This window comes from Arabidopsis lyrata (assembly GCF_000004255.2).
Source record: "Arabidopsis lyrata subsp. lyrata unplaced genomic scaffold ARALYscaffold_6, whole genome shotgun sequence".
Classification (NCBI taxonomy): Eukaryota; Viridiplantae; Streptophyta; class Magnoliopsida; order Brassicales; family Brassicaceae; genus Arabidopsis; species Arabidopsis lyrata.
In genome coordinates, this window is record NW_003302550.1 from 10,311,608 (window position 1) to 10,329,933 (window position 18,326).

An 18,326-nucleotide genomic window follows, 5' to 3' on the forward strand; every position below is an offset into this window, starting at 1 on the left:
GATATGGCGGTATCCATTAAGTTACCGAAATAGAAATGATTATGTGAAACTGAAGCTCTTATCAGGCTTAGCTGATCTGAGTAGAACCAACATGATTGCGTATCTTCATTTCTGATGCTATTGATACAATGATAACCCCTCAAAACTTTTTATTTATTGGAACAAAACAAGTTTACATGCTCTTTGAAGTATTGTGATAACTGTTAACAGTTCCGGTTTAGGAGATACTGGGTCGTTTGGATTGGCTCACCATTGTAGACAACCCCTATCGTTTGCTTACTACTACTTTTACACACATGCTCATTAGAACCACAGCAACATTACCGTTACTATGTTCCTCACTTGTGTCAGAGACACTGACAACAAATAAAAACCAAAACTTCGGATACGACTCTGTACCAGGGGTTATGAATTTTTTTTTAATGATTTTCCAATTTATGATGAATCACTCTCTTGAGTTTTGCCGTTGCAAGCTTCTAAATCATTACTATGAGTGCTGTCGGAGTCTGTGAATTTCAAGTAATTCTCGATGTTCTCTGAGCTTACATTTCTCAGTTGGTCTAGCCACCGGTGATGGCTATTCTGTTTGGGTCTCGGGCGGTTGCTGATGGCTATGGCGAGGTCATTGGGGAAAAGATCCCGGAGAACAAAGGCATGGATAATGGTGGTCACAAGCAGTGCGAATACGACCAACGTTGCAATGGCACAGAGGACCACACACATGATTTGAGTCATAGTGCTCCTAACCACTGTTGCATATCTGATGGTTGCAATCGCAGCTCCGGTCATCGGAAATGTGTACGCCCACCAAGACAGCGAAAATCTATTAGAAACAAAGAAAAGTGGATGAGAAATTTAAGCTAGCGGATAACTAAAAATCCAACAGTAATAAAAGTAATTTTCTTAAACTTGCTTGATTCCCCGGAAGAAATTAATCCGAACAGCCTATAATTTAAAGAAAGGGAAGACTGGTATTAGTGAATAAACCTTTCTGACTTTTCTAAAGAAAGAAATACGTGAGCTAAAATTATATGTGAAACGTACCAATGAGAAATAGAGGAAAATGGCGATAAAGTAACAAACTTTGGAGCCATAATCAAAGGAGCCAGTGACCTTAGCCCAAGCCATGGAAGCAACACTTGGAGCCGCGACAAAGAGGAAGAATACAGGGTGAAGATCTTTAGGCAAAGTCTCGTTGGTCGGTAGCCTTTGGTAGAGAGTCACAAACAGAACCAAGTAGTGAGCCATCCCAACAGCGTAGAAGAATATAGGGCCTTCTCTAAGCCCCATGGACGCTCCAAGCAAGGCACCAACAAAGTTCCCGACGACTGAGAGATGGTTGGTCGGGTTGGCGACTCGGGAGAGCCGGCGTTGACCACCGGACATCCATTGACCGTAGATCTTAAGCTCAAGACAGATGAAAGGAAACATGAGGAGGTACCAAAGGAAATGCGGCAAATCTGTAATTATGGAAGGTGGGACACCGAGGGCCAGGAAGAGTAAAGAAATGAAAGGAGCAAAGAAGAAGTTGATTCTAATTGGATGGTAGTATTCGCGGCGTACGGCTTCGAAATAAAGGATGATCTTGAGGAGGTAGATGGTGGCGATAGTGAGGACCAAAGCGACTGAGATGAACCAGAGACCCTGGTTGATCCAGAGGGGTACATGGAGGAACTTGGTTGGCTCCGCGGTGGCTAGAGTTTTCCACATTATGGCTTGGCTGCTCACTCCGAGGCACATACCGAAGGTGGAGATCGGGTAACGGAGAAGAAACGGCCACTTTTTATCATTTGGTAGAACGATCTCTTCTTGAGGCTGCGACGTAGACAAAATAAAAGAGAGTTATAAAACATGTCACTCTTAAATGTAAGTCTGCTTGGTAATTTTTTTGAGTGACAAAATGATTCGCATGTTTCTAGTAATCATATATTTTCGCAAAAAGATCATTGAAACAATTTACCACATCAATGCATGTAATAGAAAAACAAGAGTAGGTACGTACCCGGAGAGTCTCTAATTCAGGACCTTCTAAGGCATCATAGTAGCGGTCCACAGGCATGGCTTCATTGGTATTCAAATTTTGGTTATTCCGGTTTGGTGCCTCTGGTTCAACAGAAGCTGGTTTTCTTGTGAATTGTCTCTCGAGTTTCCCCGACCAAGTCTTGAACGAGTTGTACCTGTTGTCTTTAAGCTTGTTCGCCGCCGGATTTTGATTTTGATGATGACCATTCTGATGTTGTTGTTGACGATGATGATGATTATCATGGCTAAGACGACGATCATTATCATCGTTACCGGTTTCTATGTAGAGAGATGAGACTTTGGTCATTGGCTGAGAGAGAAACTTGACAGATTTCCCAGTCGACCCACTGTTCTTGTTGTTTTCGGAAGCCAAAGATGTTGTCGGGTCGGAGATCATGAGAACATTTGGTGAAGTTGGCATTGAAATTGATGGTTTTCTTTGATGAGTCCATGGTGGTGTCTCATTGTAGTTATGATGAGCTTCCATTGTGTCTATTGATCTTGATGCTTCTTGACCATTCTTTCCATATAAATATGTGTAAAATAATTTGATCGGATTTAGTTATATAATAAGTTTATAACCTAATTTTTGTGGAAAGTGATAAATAAAGTAAATAATATACCAAAATAATTTTATCGGATTTAGTTATATAATATATAAGTTTATAACCTAATTTTGTTGCGAATGTGGAAAGTGACAAATAAAATAAGTAACATACCAAAGTAGTCGTGGAGGCATGAGAAGGATGAAAACGACTGATTGAGTGAGGAAAAGGATGACCATTCTCTTTGTAATTGTCAAACCCAACCATTTCTTCTGTTGTAGCTTTTCTCAGTAAACTTGGAAGCTCTTCTTCTACTTGTATCACATAGTTTGGTTTCTCGTCCATTTTTTTATTTCCCCTGTAGCAAAAAAAAACAAAAAAAAACAAGCAAATTGATTACATACTAATTAGTTGACACATATAAGATTTATATTAATTTTCGTTATCTTTAAATTTATAGTTAACTAATCTTCTGACTTGACTTGTATTATTGATTCATTCATTAACAAAAATGATTGATAAGTATAACCCTTGAAGTCAATACAATTGCATTTGTAATTTTTTTAGATTGTTGAAAGTATATGCAAAGGGAAAACAGAATATTCAAAATAAAATATTGACTAGGGAAAAGGAGTTCTAGCGAGTTCTTGATTCATTAGAATTTTCACCTTTTTTTCTTCACAATTCTCTATTGCATGATTTAAAATGAATTTGGGTTTTACATTTTCTAAAATCATAAACTGATACGAAAATTCTAGTGGTTTAGGCCACTAATTAAATCAACGTGACCTAAATTCTCCACATATAAACGTATACCTAATATATCATTAATATGCAAAGTCTAGTGGTTTTGTCACTAAGCTGGTTTCCCAGCTGAATGGAATTCGACTATACTTGGTCACTTACCCCATATATATATTAGAAAATGGTGTTATTGAATAGAAAAAAATATCGCTATTGTTTGTTAATCCGGAACACTTGTACTTTAAACCAATAAATGTTCTTTATAAAAGAAATAAACACTTATAAAGAAAGTAAATGTGCATTTGAGACTTGGGAAGCCCATGGAAAATCTCCTCAAACTAAACAATCATAAGGAAAAAAACACCAACAAGAAGAAAGGGCAAAGAAGTGAATAAAAAAATTCAGTTTTCATTATTTTTTTGTTTTCGAATTTTGAGTTTTCCTTTTGGTTTCTAAATTTGAGTTGGGTAGATTCTTTGAATATCTGTTTAAGAGAAACTGTAATTTTAGGAAACCAACAAATTAAATCTGTAATTTTAGAAATCCTGCATTAATAAATCCTTATAATTTGTCATATTCGTTTGAGATGTTCCACGTCAATGATCTAAGCTAAACCAATTAAAAACATTGTAGTTTCAAAAATTATTAGGTAATATCAAGACTTCCATAATTAGGCAATATACAAAAAGCTAACTAAATTGGTTTTAAGTTTTTAACGAAAAAAAAAAATCCTGTAAACAAGTTTTTTCAAAAAAAAAAAAAAAAAAAAAAAAAGAAATCCTGTAAACAACAGGAAAAGAACAAAAAATATACTTCTCTTTTTGGCTGTCAAAAAAATAAAATAACAAAAAATAACAAAAGATCTTAAATGAATGGTGTGGTGCTATGTGCCTATCAAGTCATTGGGTCCACTTCATTATGGCTCGACCGGCCAACAACGCTTATGCATATTTACGCGTTTAACTGGTAACCAATATTTGTTCATGTTCCATCGCTTGTCAAAACCGGTTTGATCTTATAAAAATCACAAACATGTACTAGTAAAACTAGAAATCTTTGTAAATTACCAGGAATCTTTGTGAACTTTACATCACATTGGTTTAGAGCTAACTTGTTAAAACTATCAATTGGCATTGGGGTTTAATAAGCTAATTTTTGTTTCTGGAATCACTTTGGGTTTAGGAAAGAAAGAACGAGGAGAAAAAGAAAAAACAATTCATAAATTTATTCGTAATAAGAACCCTAAAGGTCATATTAAAGCAAATAAAGAATCGCAGGTAGCTTATGCATGTTCTCAAGGAAGGATTCATAAAACTGTTGTTTGTGATGTAATGGACTTTGTCAACTACTCGAACCCAAGAACAAAAAAAAAATGGACAAATGAAATAAAACACTAACCTGGCGATTTGGAAATTTGCAGCCGTAGAAATGGTGTTTGAAATCTATAGATCTTCTCTAATTCTTGTAGAGATAAGAATGGTGTTTTTTGGTTGGGAAAGAAGCGAAGAAGAATTAGGAGGAAATAGAAAAAAGCGAGTTGGTTTGGGCGAAAACAAAACACGTCTTCGTACTATAAATAAGTGTTCACGTAAGTACAGTTACGGAAATCTATAGAGTATGTATTTGTTAAATGTATAGCTGTAATTCAAAGCTTTCAACGTGGCCGTCTTTTTGTTGATCAACTAGTCATGGTTCACGTCATTGACAATCTCAAGTAATTTTATTTTATTTTTAGTCGCAGTGATAAGTTTTTAAGCGTTGGTGGTGGACCACATTATATGAAAACGGACAAAAAAAAGAAACAAAAGTAATTTGGAAGATTTTCATATTAATTTATGAAATTGAAGTTGTTATGTTATTTACCAAATACATAAAATGTTGTTTACATGATATTATGAGAAATATAAAATTTTATTTTCTTATAAGCTTATAGTCAAAGTTTTTATGGAACTAAAGAAGAATACAATATTATTTAGGAGTCAATTTTAGTTATTAAGTATTTGCCAATTACTATGCGGCACGTAGATCTTAATTAGAACCATATTGAATTTTTACCAAAAACGATTTTTCAAAATTGTCTATCAAACGTATCCCAGATGACCCAAACGCAAAAAGAGGTAGATAACACATTTTGCCACTTTGATGAGGAAAGAAAATGATCAGGCGTAGCATGCATATCTATCGAAGCGGTACGTAGGCATCTTTGCACAAACCTAACTAGCATACATGCTTCGATGGCGTATTGGTTGAACCGTTGAAGGCTAATTGAACTGAACCTATTTCTCATATCATGTAGTTACTACACAAGTAACACAAGACTAACTATTGCATTTGCATAGCCAATGTATCTTATGTTTCAGTCACACGGTATCCACAAATCTTTTTTTTTTCAACACGGTTGGTATGATGGATCCAAAAATCTAAGTTTTTGTTTTCACAAGATAATGTTTTTATTACTACAATATGTGTGTTCTCCAATAATGTTTTTACAGTGTTTTGATTTTCCTATTCATAAATTTCCGCATCTATTTCTTGTATATTGATTCTATTTTTGTATAGAACTTTATGTTTCGGAATTATAGTAGGCGGTTTATGTCTTTGTTTTTTTTTTTTTGGTTTACATCCATATATTTGAAATCATTTCCAAACAAGTTATCTATAATTGAATTATGGGCTAATTAGGTGTATAGCCAAATTGTGGGTGGAAGAATACAAAACTGTTTTTAAGAAACCGAGTACATAAAACGAGTAACCGAATACAAAACATTTTTTTGGGTAAATTACACAAAGAAGTAGGAAAGACGAAGAAACCAAGTTCGTTCACAAAACCCTTCGCAGAGATTGTGTTGTTAGGTACGTATTTGGTTGATTGTTTGAATTAGGATTTTAGCTGTCACCCGAATTGTTTTTATACTTGTCCAGTTATATCTTAATTAATCATAAATATAATAGTTTTTGTTCCTATCTATATGTGCTGTACATGAGTTTTGTCATTAGAACGGACAAAACTTAGGTTTGACTAAGCAGATTGATAATGACGAAGATAAACTTAACGAGAAAACAATAATAATAATGATAATAATAAGAAATTATCACCGGCAAACGTTTTCTATATTGATTAATTTAAGGTTTTTCTATTAACGTAATTTATCATCTATAGGTTGGTCTAATTGGTTGATGTAAACTATAAAACTGATCAAAACTCAATCGACGCATTTATAAAAGTTTTTTTGAAAAAAATATATACGTTTATTAGTGTTCAATTTTTCATAATAATACACATATTTATATCTTCAATTATTATCTTTTTTTATTAATGGTTTGATTATATGCTAGAATGTTCGTAATTTTTTTCTCAACACGTAGATGATCTATACATATTTAAACTTTAAAGATATAGCTTAATTTATTAATTCAATAGCTTAAATAAAGAACTTAAATAATTATAACCACCACATCATTGAGTATTGATCTCAAACGTAGGAAATTTGTGAAAGCATTAGATGAAAAGGACTTGAAATATATTGTAATTATAATTTCAAATATAATTACCATTTTAATTTTTTGTAACTACAAGTTTATCATCAACTTATTAGGACACACATAAAATTCTAATAAGAAACTATCTATTATAAATAAAATTAAAGTACATAAGATTTATAGTATTTTACCCTTCAATATGAAAGTTACATCCATTTTCAGTCGTTTCTTAGCATTATTTGAGAATTTATACAAAAAAAATATTTTCACTCTACAAATTACGAAAAAAAATAACAAACAAAAGAGAAAACTAAAAAAGAATGAATACAAATCTGGAACATAATCTAGCTAGTAGTTCATATGAACATTGTCATCGCCTAGATTCAAATTCACATAGTGTACATGCTATTAACAAAAATACAATAAAAACTTGGGATAAACAAATTAAGTAATATAGATTAGTACTATCCGAATTTCATAACCTTCATGAAAGATTATACTTCACAATTTATTTTTATATTATATATATCATTATAATATAATAATTTTTTCATGAGTTTTGCTTAAATATTTCCTAAGGTTAAATTATTTAATCCAAAATATGTTTTGCAAAAAAAAAGTGTGTGAAGTGAACTGTTCATAAAATAATTTTTATTAGTGCCATCTGAGTAAAAACATAATAAAAATAACTGATTTGACGTTGTAAAATTAGTTAAGAAATCTTTAACATTTTGAGAATGGAAATGGCAATGGCTTTAGATAAATTAAATAAGAGTTTATGGACCAATAATGAGCTAAAAATGTGAAATTTAAAAAACAAAACGAAAAACGATTAGGTAATTGCAAAAATTGTGGTTTTTAACTTAGTAAAACAACTATATTAGTTCTAATTTTAAATATTAGTAATGTTTACTATTGATGGACTTAAAGTCGCAAGATGGCTAATTAACCATCGCTTTTTTTTTTTTTTTTTGCTTTTGAGTAATACAAGAAGACTTTCATTAACTTGTATTTGTATCATCTTCAATCGATTTGTCACATATACATCATTCTTATAGTATTTAAGTAATTCCAATCCATTAATTAAATAATACAATTGCAATATGTCGTATTAGCTACAGTTATGGATATTTAAATTAAACTAGTATTTCTTTTATAAAGAATTGAACTAGTATTATGATGTGTACTTCCAAATAATAGATTGAATTACCATCAACTGATTCTTTAATTGTTTTTTTGATAATTAAAAGGAACTGATTCTTTAGTTTCCGGTGATTTTCTTTTTTATATATTTTACACTGAATCGTTTTTTTCTCCATTTTGTTTAGCTGAATCAATTTTTATAATTCTAGTGTAAATTTTTATGTACTTCAATTTTCTTTGATGGTCAATCTCCAACCCATTTTGCCTCCACATCAATTTTTATGTACTTCAATAATTTAGAGTAATCGATAAGTGTTGTTTCTTTGATGGTCAATATAGAGTTTGGAGTCTTTATCGTAATTAAAGATGGCATCTTCTAGTAGCTGGTCCATATAAAATCTCCCATGCAACCTAGCTAAAATATATAAGATAGAAAAAGTTAATAAAGTCAAATAATTGGTACTATATCAATGCCAAAAATACTGATACATGATGATATATATAATACAAAACCATATACAATTTTTTTTTTTTAATATTTAAAACCATATACAATTAGTTACTGATCATCCGTTGGAGATTACCCAACCAGAGAGAAATGGAAACAGCTCTATATACTCCGGTTTATCTCTTAAAAATATTACTCCTTTCTGATCATATTCTTACACGAGAATGCTTTCATGTTCATACGAGTTAGATCCTCCCCACAAGTCCATGAAGATTATAGAGTTAGCTCTAAACCCCGGAATCTCAGTAGCCAAGCATGAAAAAGTGCAATAATGCTCCAAGAACAACACGCTACCATCCATATCTTCCACTTGATCCCAATCGTTTCTTTCCTCGTTTAACTCTGATATTTCGAACCATATATTTTTCTCACGGATGTTAGGTATGTGAAAATCGTATCGACTCTTTGTGTACATCTCTATGAGAATGAGTTTGTCACCTGATATCACTAGCTGTTGGAGACAACTAATGACATAAAAAACACTTTTAAGTTTTAGTTTTGTTCCAAGTTGCATGAAACACAAGATATAAAAATGTTAGTCTCCTAACACAAGAAGAGTACCTGAGGTAATCGATAGAGTACTCCGAGGTGACTACGAGGGTACCCCGAGGCGACTACAAAGATACCCTGAGGTGACGGAACATATACCCCAAGGCGACAAGAATGTTCCCAAAGTGATTGTGAAGATACTCCGAGGTATTGAAGTTTGGCTCGGTCTTAAGAGGTGGATGAAATCCGACCCCAACAACGTTCTTCACATTTTGAAATGCATTCGAATAATTCAGACCATTCGCTGTAACAAGCCACATGTTCTTGTGCTAGCTCAAAGATTTGACAATTGAGCAAATCAAGTGACAGACTAGGATACAAGCATCCATATGCAGAGGAGTTTCCTCTTAAGAACAAACTATGTAGAACAACTTCTCCATTCTCTTTTGCTTGTATAGCTTAAAAAACCTTTCATTAACAAATTCTCGTTACTAATTTTTTGAATTTAATGTTAAATTAGATTAAAAAAAAATATACGTTTTTACAACTTGTGCAACGGATGATTTAAGAAATCAAAGCTGAAAGTGTGTAGAAGAAAAATCAAAAACTTATACTCTCATTTGAAGCCATCGAAGAAAAATTCTCGTTTAAGTATCATCAATATTCAAGAATCTATTCAAAAAACAGATTTTATTACCAATATTGGGGACGGTCTCGATTAGGAGACTTGAGAAGGTAAACACGGCTGCTCAAGATATGACAATCGTCACGTAGGCAATTGCATTTCAAAAACATGTGTCCCTGTCTTATTTGAAAAACTTGCATTTGAGGGATTTCTATTGGAGATACGCAAGATGTGTATCTTGCGGACCAAATAGTATGGACCGTTAAAGTCCATTATGAAGTGAAGCCCAAACCGAAGAATATTCTAGATCTCCATATTATCTCTTGTACAAGCTATTTACTTATGTGTTTAGGAAAGTTTACATTATATGGGGTGTTAGCATTATGTTACTGTTGACACTATATATATGTATCTTGTATTCTCATATTTGATACAACTCAATAATATATTTTATTCCATAATATTTGACATGGTATCAGAGAAGTCGATCCTTGTGAGTTGTTAATCTAAATTAAACGCTTCCGCATTAAAATAAATTTGTGATCATAATGCCCATGGGATGTGAAGCCATCGAAGACGATGGTGATGGTGACGATCCAGATGATGATGACGTGAGGTTGTGTCCACGTTATGGTTTTGATTTTAGGGTATGAGATATTTTTTTTTGTCTACGTTTATTACAATAGTTAGGTTTCTTTCTAAATAAGGCTTTATTGAATTAGTGCAAGAGTTTTTTTAATTAGGATATTCTACAAAGTGATGATGCTTATGGGTTTTTGGGTTTCACGGATTGATAGATTGGAGAGATTTATTCTTGATTAGAATATTTAATTTTTTTAATATGAGTTTTGATTTCTCATATTACGGGGGAGTTGTTTGGAATGCTCTTGTTTTTAGGTCAAAATTTTTTAATCCGATTTGTGGACTGTCCGTGATAAGGACAATTATTTGTGGAGTTGCAAGATTTGCACCCACGGGATGTTGTTATTCCCAATTTACCAAGACTAAAGGCGAGCTGAAGTTCCATCCCTCTTTTGAAGTTTGTTGTACCCCGAGGAGTGTTTGACATGATTTGTCCTTCCTCGACATGATGTCCACGACATAGGTGTTCCGCTTTGTGATTGCATATTTTGCGTTTCGCGTCTCACTTTTGTCGTGCAGGGGAGTATTGGAGATACGCAAGATGTGTATCTTGCGGACCAAGTAATATGGATCGTTAAAGTCCATTATGGAGTGAAGCCCAAATCGAAGAATATTATAGATCTCTATATTACCTCTTGTACAAGCTATATACTTATGTGTTTAGGAAAGTTTACATTATATGGGTGTTAGCATTATGTTAATGTTGACATTATATATATGTATTTTGTATTTTCATATTTGATACAACTCAATAATATATTCTATTCCATAATATTTGACAATTATTGAATAAACAAATTAATGAATTGATATCTAAAACGTTAAGAGAAAGAAGTTTTGAAAACACAAATTAAGTCAAAAACGTTATGATGAATAAACAAATTAATCATCATATATCTTTGAAAACAAAAGTGAAGAGAAACAAGTTTTAAAGAAATTGTTTGAGTTCTAGTCTAAAGGTTTCTGTTGTACGTAATTATAAATGGTATTCCACAAACATTTTGATGTTTTTTTTTTAATTTGTAAAAATCATTTTATTAATATATATAAGTTATCTACTTATGACCACCAATAGTATTAATATTAATATTTAAAATAAACTAAAAAGAGTTTTATCATAAAAATATACATAAATGTCTCTATGGGGGTGATTGGTAAAGACTTTGGAGGATCCATCGTTTCCCGAAAAGCAAGATGAATAACAAAGGCGATTGAAACGAAAAATGTCCAACACATAAGTGCTCCCCCAACGTAAAAACAGTTTAAAGCCTTGGTGGGATTATATGGTGCCAAGCAGGTGGTGTAGATGAACATATATAACAAGCTATGACAAAAATGCACAAGCCGCCGATCCAATTTCCTTAAGACAAGTTCATACCCACAATACCAAAAGCAAGGCAACATCAGCCAGTCCCTCACAAAGCTAAGCGGGTCTTTAAAAAACTGATCACTTGTAAGGCCAAAAAGCTGAGAAATCAAAAAAGTATATGCGGTGATGATCAAGAAGTGCATCAATATCGAGTAGACAATTCCCGAGGTCATCCTGCCATTTAGCCAAAGATTGAGACATGGGTTAATTAAAACCAAGCTCGCTTCTAAACATGTAGTCCAATTTGATGTGCTTAGTAGAATACACTCACTTGCTTGGCACCATATAATCCCACCAAGGCTTTAAACTGTTTTTACGTTGGCGGAGCACTTATGTGTTGGACATTAATCTTTTATGCTAAATTAATCTTTTATGCTGTGATCGCTTGGATTTGATAACAAAGAATATTACTGAAGAGCATATATATATGACTACTAGCTAGTTGTTATTTGTTAATAAGCAGAAATTGATTAACTTATTATTTTATTAATGTTTGATTTAATAGTCCACTATAGTTAGAAGTAATTACAAATGTCTTAACTTTTTCTGTAATCAAATATCTTAAAATATATATTTTTAATAACAATGATAAGTTTGAGAAATTTTTCTTTAATCAAAGAAAAATACTTGAAACAATGTTAAGAACTTCTGAAAGATTTAATTTAATATTTTAAATATCACAAATAAATATTTTTAATGGTTTATACTTTCTTTTTTGTTCAAACATCTATTGTATACAAATATATTTAAGATATTTAATAAATGATTTTGAAAAGATATTTTTTACCATATAAATATATTTTGTTATTATCCTCTATAATGTAAAGGATAAGTTTTTGTGCTGATGTGGCAAGCCCACAATTATTTGCAACATTTTTTTTTAATTCTAATATTTTAAATACCAAAACACTTTTATAATTGAGATTTTTGCCAAATGTACCACATTTTTCAAATTTCTTAGCATCTCTACCACAATGGAGAATGATTTAGCACTTGTACCACATTCATGTGGTATTGTGGTATGAAAAAGAGGGGTTTGCCCTCGGCTGATGTGGCAGATAAAGTGCAACATTTAGGGACAAATATCTGGGGGGACAAAAAACCTATTCGGTGACAATAATCAAAAGAAATATAAACATCAAACAAAATAAAAAAACCGCAATTAGAGTTTACATACTAATATCCAAGAATAATGAATTAAAATTGAGGGACAAAAACCAGCAAACATGCAAAAATAAGATGAAATTGTGGAAGACTCAAACTTCGGGGACAACTGTATGTAAACTTCTTTTTGTGTGCTTAAACTATGAATTTTGTCCCCGAAATTTGAGCAAACAAAAGGAAAGGCAAAATGGTCATTACACACTTCAATTGTGGTATGAGTGATAAATAAGCCTGCAATGTGATAGAATGAAAAAGAATGAGGGCAAATGTGGTATAAAAGTTAATTTTCTCTTTATAATTAGTTACAAAACATTACATTAAAAAAACTTTTTTTTTTGACAGCTAAAAAAAAATCTATTATATGCATAAACTTATGAATGACCTAAATAATATTTTATTTCGATTTAGAAAGGACCGCAGACGGCTGCTCCATCCAATCTACATGATCATTTGAAGCAACTATACAATTTAGATAGATAAACAAAAAAAATTTACAATCTTTCACATGTTGAATATCTAACAAATCATAAATCAAATTTGGGACAGCAAGTATCCTCGGCCATCCTCCTGACAAAATACATAGGATGGTAATAGGATCGTTTCCAAGTTTGCCTAGTCTCCAAGTGATTCATCGGAATCTGACACATAATCATCGTCATCATCTCCATCTTTTAGAACAGCAACCCATTCCTGGAGTCAAGATCACAGATTTGAAACATAACAGAGGTATTTTTCCATTTGAAGTTCCTAAATAATTGAGCACGAAAGGTGAAATAAATGTTTCATACCTTGTCATCTTCGTATTCTCCTTCATCCTCATCCCCTGGTTTTCATCCTCTACTTCACTTTCACCATCTGCGATTTCTTCAATCCCGAAACCAATACAAGATGGGCTGCTCAGCTTTATATACTTGATCATCTCCATCGTATCAAAAACCTACTATTACTTAGCTACATGGCATATGTATACTATTAATAGAGAGACAACAATAGCGCAAGCTGTAAAGACTACATTGTTCAGCAGAGTCACTTAAAATATTGTAAAACAATATAGACATGCATCAAAAGGATATAAACCAGTGGCACAAACCTCATCTTGCAATGCTTTTCAAGCATGCGAAACTCCACCAGAACTTAGTACCATCGTCATTAATACTATCCAGACCCTAACTAGAGTCTTTTCTTCTTCTTTATGACTCCCTGATACTTGAAATTATCCACTTGACTAACCTGCAAGTGATTTCCCTGAGTAGACACTTATGTGATCTTCTCCTGATGTAGACAATTAACTCAAACTTCTTGGTCATTGTCTTCCAAATGCAGTTTGAATTTTTTTATGCATTTATCTCTTTATTAGGACTTCTTTTCAGCTTCCAACACCAGCTTTGAGATATTGTGTTGATATGCAATCATAGCTTACACTCCACTCTTAACACAGTCACAGAAATAAATATACAATGTAAAACCACATAAACATAAAATAGATCTTAAAATACTTCTTTAGTAGTGCAATATTTAATAAAAGGTGTCATATCATGCAAGATAAGGGATACATTAAATAACCAATCAGAGTTCAAACATATCCATAATTGTTCTATAGAAAAACAATGGATTATTACATTTGACCGCAAATTCAAAATGAATATGAGAAAATGAGCTATACAGATTATAGAAAAACAATAACGGAACAAGCAAAAAATACCAATAATATAGAAAGTTATACCTCGGGACCATTGAATACGGAAGGCTCATTCATGTCATTCCAGGTATACAATGGAGTTGACCCAACATAGTTCTTATATGAGAACCTACCACCCCACCATTTTCTAATCTGTGGGCTCAACATATCAATGTAAGATGATGAACCAGGCCAGCACCAACCATCAAAGTCTTTTCCAGATGAATCCTTAGCATAGTATCCCATCCGAGTAGCCTCCTTGTGTAAGAAGTATGAGTCATCCCTCTTGATATGAGGATCCACAATGGTCACCATCTTCCTACCCTTTTCCTGCCAAATTCTTTTGCATCTCCTCTGGAGGAGGAAACAACACACTATCCCATGTAACGTATCTCTTCCCATCTGTATGTTCGATATCAAGCCAGAGAACATCATATGGTATATCATGCTCATCGAATTTCGAGTGAGAAGAAGTCCAAGAACCTTTCTCTATTTCCAGCAGCCTTGTCATCTCCACTTGGAACATTCTTCGTGATCTAATATGGCAACAACTTATGCTGATACCTCATCAGACCACACCGCAATCCCATACATCACAAAATCTTGTTTCTCCATCATATACCTCTTTGTCGCTTGAAGATCTGATTAGGAAACTAGATAACCACTGAGAATCCATTGCTCCACCTGAGATACGAACTCCTTGCTCTCTTAAATTCATTCCAAGAGAATCACCATGTGTTATATAAAAAACACAAACCTGCACAAAACATGAATCTTTGTAGCTGCCATCCATTCAAAAGTTTATGTTCTTGAATAAGAACCTAAACACTCTTCATCTCACACTTATGCTAACACCAGAAGTGCGTTCCACCCACAAGTGAATACTGCCTCACAGACCCAACAACCTCGTTTGTAACCTGTTGACATAACCCGGTAGACGCTTTTACTAACAATCCACGAATCTGTCCACTCTCAGATTCACTAAAATCTAACCTTTGACACTGAGACAAACCACACATCAAATCAACCTTAAATTATAAAAGATAGAAAAAGTTGGCTGATAAATAAAGAAAAAAAATGGGTACACTATCAATGCTAAATTGATGATACAGGATATATTACAAAACCATATACAATTAGTTTGTATACAAAAATGTTTTATATACAACCCATTTGTGTTGAACAAAAAAAAAAAAAATTGAAAGGTGACGACAAACATTTTTGTTTCAATTATGTTTTGTGATCGATGATCAAAATCATCCATTGGAAATTATCCTTGGGGAAAACGACTAAAGTTGAGCATACTCGGAGATATCTTCAAAAGATCTAATACCTTGCTCACCAAATTCAAACACCTGAAAGTCTTTATGTCTATAAGATCCATAAAGACACTCGAAAATTATAGAGTTGGGTCTAAAACCCGGAATTTGAGTAGGCAGGCAAGAGAAAGAGCAATGGCAGTCCAAGAACAAGACGTGACCACCCACATCTTCCACTTGAATCCAATCGTTTCTCTTCTCGTCTAACTCCGAAATCTCGAACCATCCCTTTTCCGCTAGGAGTTTTGGTGTGAGATACTCCTTTTGGCTTTCGGTGCAGATCTCTACTAGTAGGAGTTTCTCCTCCAACTTGGCAAGCTGGATATAGACAATATTATAAAGAGAGAATTTTAAAAGGTGTTTATGATTGAGGGGTTAAAATGTACAAGCTAGGGACTTAAAATCTTATCTTAGACTAATCACAACTTATTTGGTTGACTAAAAAAAGTGTGAATATTTTTATTTTTCGCCGTAGGAAGAAAGTTGTAACTTGTAACTAGATGAAAAAAAATCTTAGTATTTTAAAAAAAAGTTTTGTTCGCCTTACCCAACGTTTCCTTGTCTTATCACAAGGCCTCGACCGATGAAACGAGTTCACTTCTAGAGATGGCTTTACCACTATCATTACTCCGGTAGAATCGATGGCATAAAATAGTCCGTTATACGACGCTACTGCTTCTAGAAAACGATCAGGTTCTATCTCGATCTCGGTCCAACACTTATCAAATGACCTATACATGCCAAGTCCCTGGATTGAGAGTCTTCGCAAAATTATAAATTCCTTGTTCTCTGCATCTAACTGCATAAAACCAATACTTTTTCCTTCTTTATTCGCAAAATCATCATCGAAAAGGTCGCACCAAGAGGTGTAACAAGCAACATGTTCTTGAGCTAGCTCAATGACTTGAGAGTTGAGCAAGTCAAGTGACAAACTTGGATATGAACATCCCCACACAGAGAAGGTTCTTCTACTGAACAAAATGTGCAGAGCAAGTCCATTCTCCTCTTCTAGTAGCTTAAACAACCTGCAAGGAACAATGCAAATTATTTTCATTAAATTTGAATTACCTTATTTAATTTTTAGGAACCATACGGATAACGGTTAAATATCCGCGTTTTGGCGAATATCTGGAGACCAAATTTCCGGTTAGCTTCAAAACATTATATTTGAAAAAGTGTTGGTCCGGAGAGAACGGAAATTGAGCTTTCATTTAAAAACGAGGGGATTAACCCGTATTTCTAATTAATATATTACTTTAGGTTGCAATTTATGATTCATGTGAAATTTTTAACACATTCATTAAGATTCAAGAATCATTTCAAAATGAAAACGAAAGACCAATTATTATGGTAACTTTTGGATCAAAACTGTTTAAAGTGGATTGATAATTGATTACCAAAATTGGAAAGGTACGCTAGAAAGAGACTTGATCAGATAAACACGACTCCTTGAAATATAACAATCATCTCCACCGGCATCTGGTGGAACAGGACATCTAAGTGATGGAACTGGTCGGAATGTGAGAAGGCTCGAGGATCGCCATGAGGAACATACCGATCGGTAATGGATCAGATCGAAGGGGTTGTCAATTCTCACTGATATCATGTGGATGATCTCTAGTGGCAACTCCGACCAGTTGCCCATTTCTTCTTCTTCTCTTGACTTGGAAATAGCAATTCAATTAGATCTGAGAATAAGAAGATGGAGCGTTATTCTCTATTGTTTTGTTTTCTTGGGTTGAGGAAATGCGTTGACTTTCTTAATTGCCGTGCAAACCAAGCTGTATATAGGGTAATTTTTTTTTTTTTTTTTTTTTTTTTAGCGTAAATTATTAACAAGTTGAACTTATTATTCTCGTTCCGAATCATATATAAAATATAACAGAACAAAACACTAATCCATCACTAATCCCTCTTTGGCTAATTTTGTTTTTTCAAATATCTCACTAGACAAATAAATCTTCAACTTTGGGTTCACTTGACTGAATTAGGTTAGTCAGATTTAACATTTTGTGACAGAGTTTTTGGTTTTAATTAACGTTATGTCTAATTTGGAAAAGTCAACCAAAGATTAAGGATTTATAATTAGATCAAGTAATTTTTCTATAAAAAAAAAACTAAAACAATTCTCTTTGTCTGGACTACCGAGTATATATGTAGGTGTGAAGTGTGAACTCACTTTATTCTATATCAGTAGCATTGTTATAGTCTAGTTTTACAAAAGGAAAGGTGAAGAAAAAAATCTTCTTTTTTTTTTTTTGTATGTAAAATTGTATTCACCAAAAAAAGACTGTTTTACAAATAATGCATCATTTAGTTCAAAGAGATGAAACAGTTCATATAACTTTTAAAAAACCTGAGAAGGAGATTAGTGGCTGTGGGTGTGGAACCAGTAGCGCAAACCACCTTCGTATACCGGCGAGCCCGACTGAGCCAAAGTACTCAACCGGTTTCTAGCGTTCTTGTCGATCAAGCGAGTTAGTTTGGATGCTGGCGTCGGAGTATCTCCATGTCTACGTCCATTCCTTTCTCGCCAAATGCTATAGACTGTAAGCTGAAACACGTATCTCAACACAAATAAGTGAAGCCGTGGAGTTG

The 18,326-nt window shown here is 33.3% G+C and overlaps 2 protein-coding genes and 1 pseudogene across 3 annotated transcripts; all 3 read right to left on the reverse strand.

Annotated features, from left to right (window-relative positions):
- Window positions 1-124: 124 nt before the first annotated feature.
- On the reverse strand, window positions 125-4,988 carry LOC9308157 (S-type anion channel SLAH3). Of its 2 annotated transcripts, XM_021020442.1 has the most exons (6): window positions 4,710-4,988; window positions 2,742-2,925; window positions 2,003-2,542; window positions 1,045-1,815; window positions 914-945; window positions 125-823 (listed from the first exon to the last, which is right to left on the reverse strand). In XM_021020442.1, exons 2-6 carry the CDS (start codon window positions 2,910-2,912, stop codon window positions 436-438), a joined length of 1,902 nt encoding a protein of 633 aa, XP_020876101.1. In that variant the 5' UTR covers window positions 2,913-2,925; window positions 4,710-4,988; the 3' UTR covers window positions 125-435. The 2 variants fall into 2 exon arrangements, with proteins under 2 accessions (XP_020876101.1, XP_020876102.1); XM_021020443.1 differs by lacking the exon at window positions 914-945 and having other exon boundaries at window positions 4,710-4,931.
- A 3,425-nt stretch (window positions 4,989-8,413) lies between these two features.
- On the reverse strand, window positions 8,414-10,625 carry LOC9310227 (annotated as a pseudogene).
- Window positions 10,626-15,500: 4,875 nt separating this feature from the next.
- LOC9310229 (putative F-box/kelch-repeat protein At5g24040) lies at window positions 15,501-17,473 on the reverse strand. Its single transcript, XM_002874116.2, has 3 exons — window positions 17,126-17,473; window positions 16,276-16,753; window positions 15,501-16,046 (listed from the first exon to the last, which is right to left on the reverse strand). The coding sequence occupies exons 1-3, from the start codon at window positions 17,371-17,373 to the stop codon at window positions 15,699-15,701; spliced, it is 1,074 nt and encodes a 357-aa protein (XP_002874162.1). The 5' UTR covers window positions 17,374-17,473; the 3' UTR covers window positions 15,501-15,698.
- Between the last annotated feature and the right edge of the window lie 853 nt (window positions 17,474-18,326).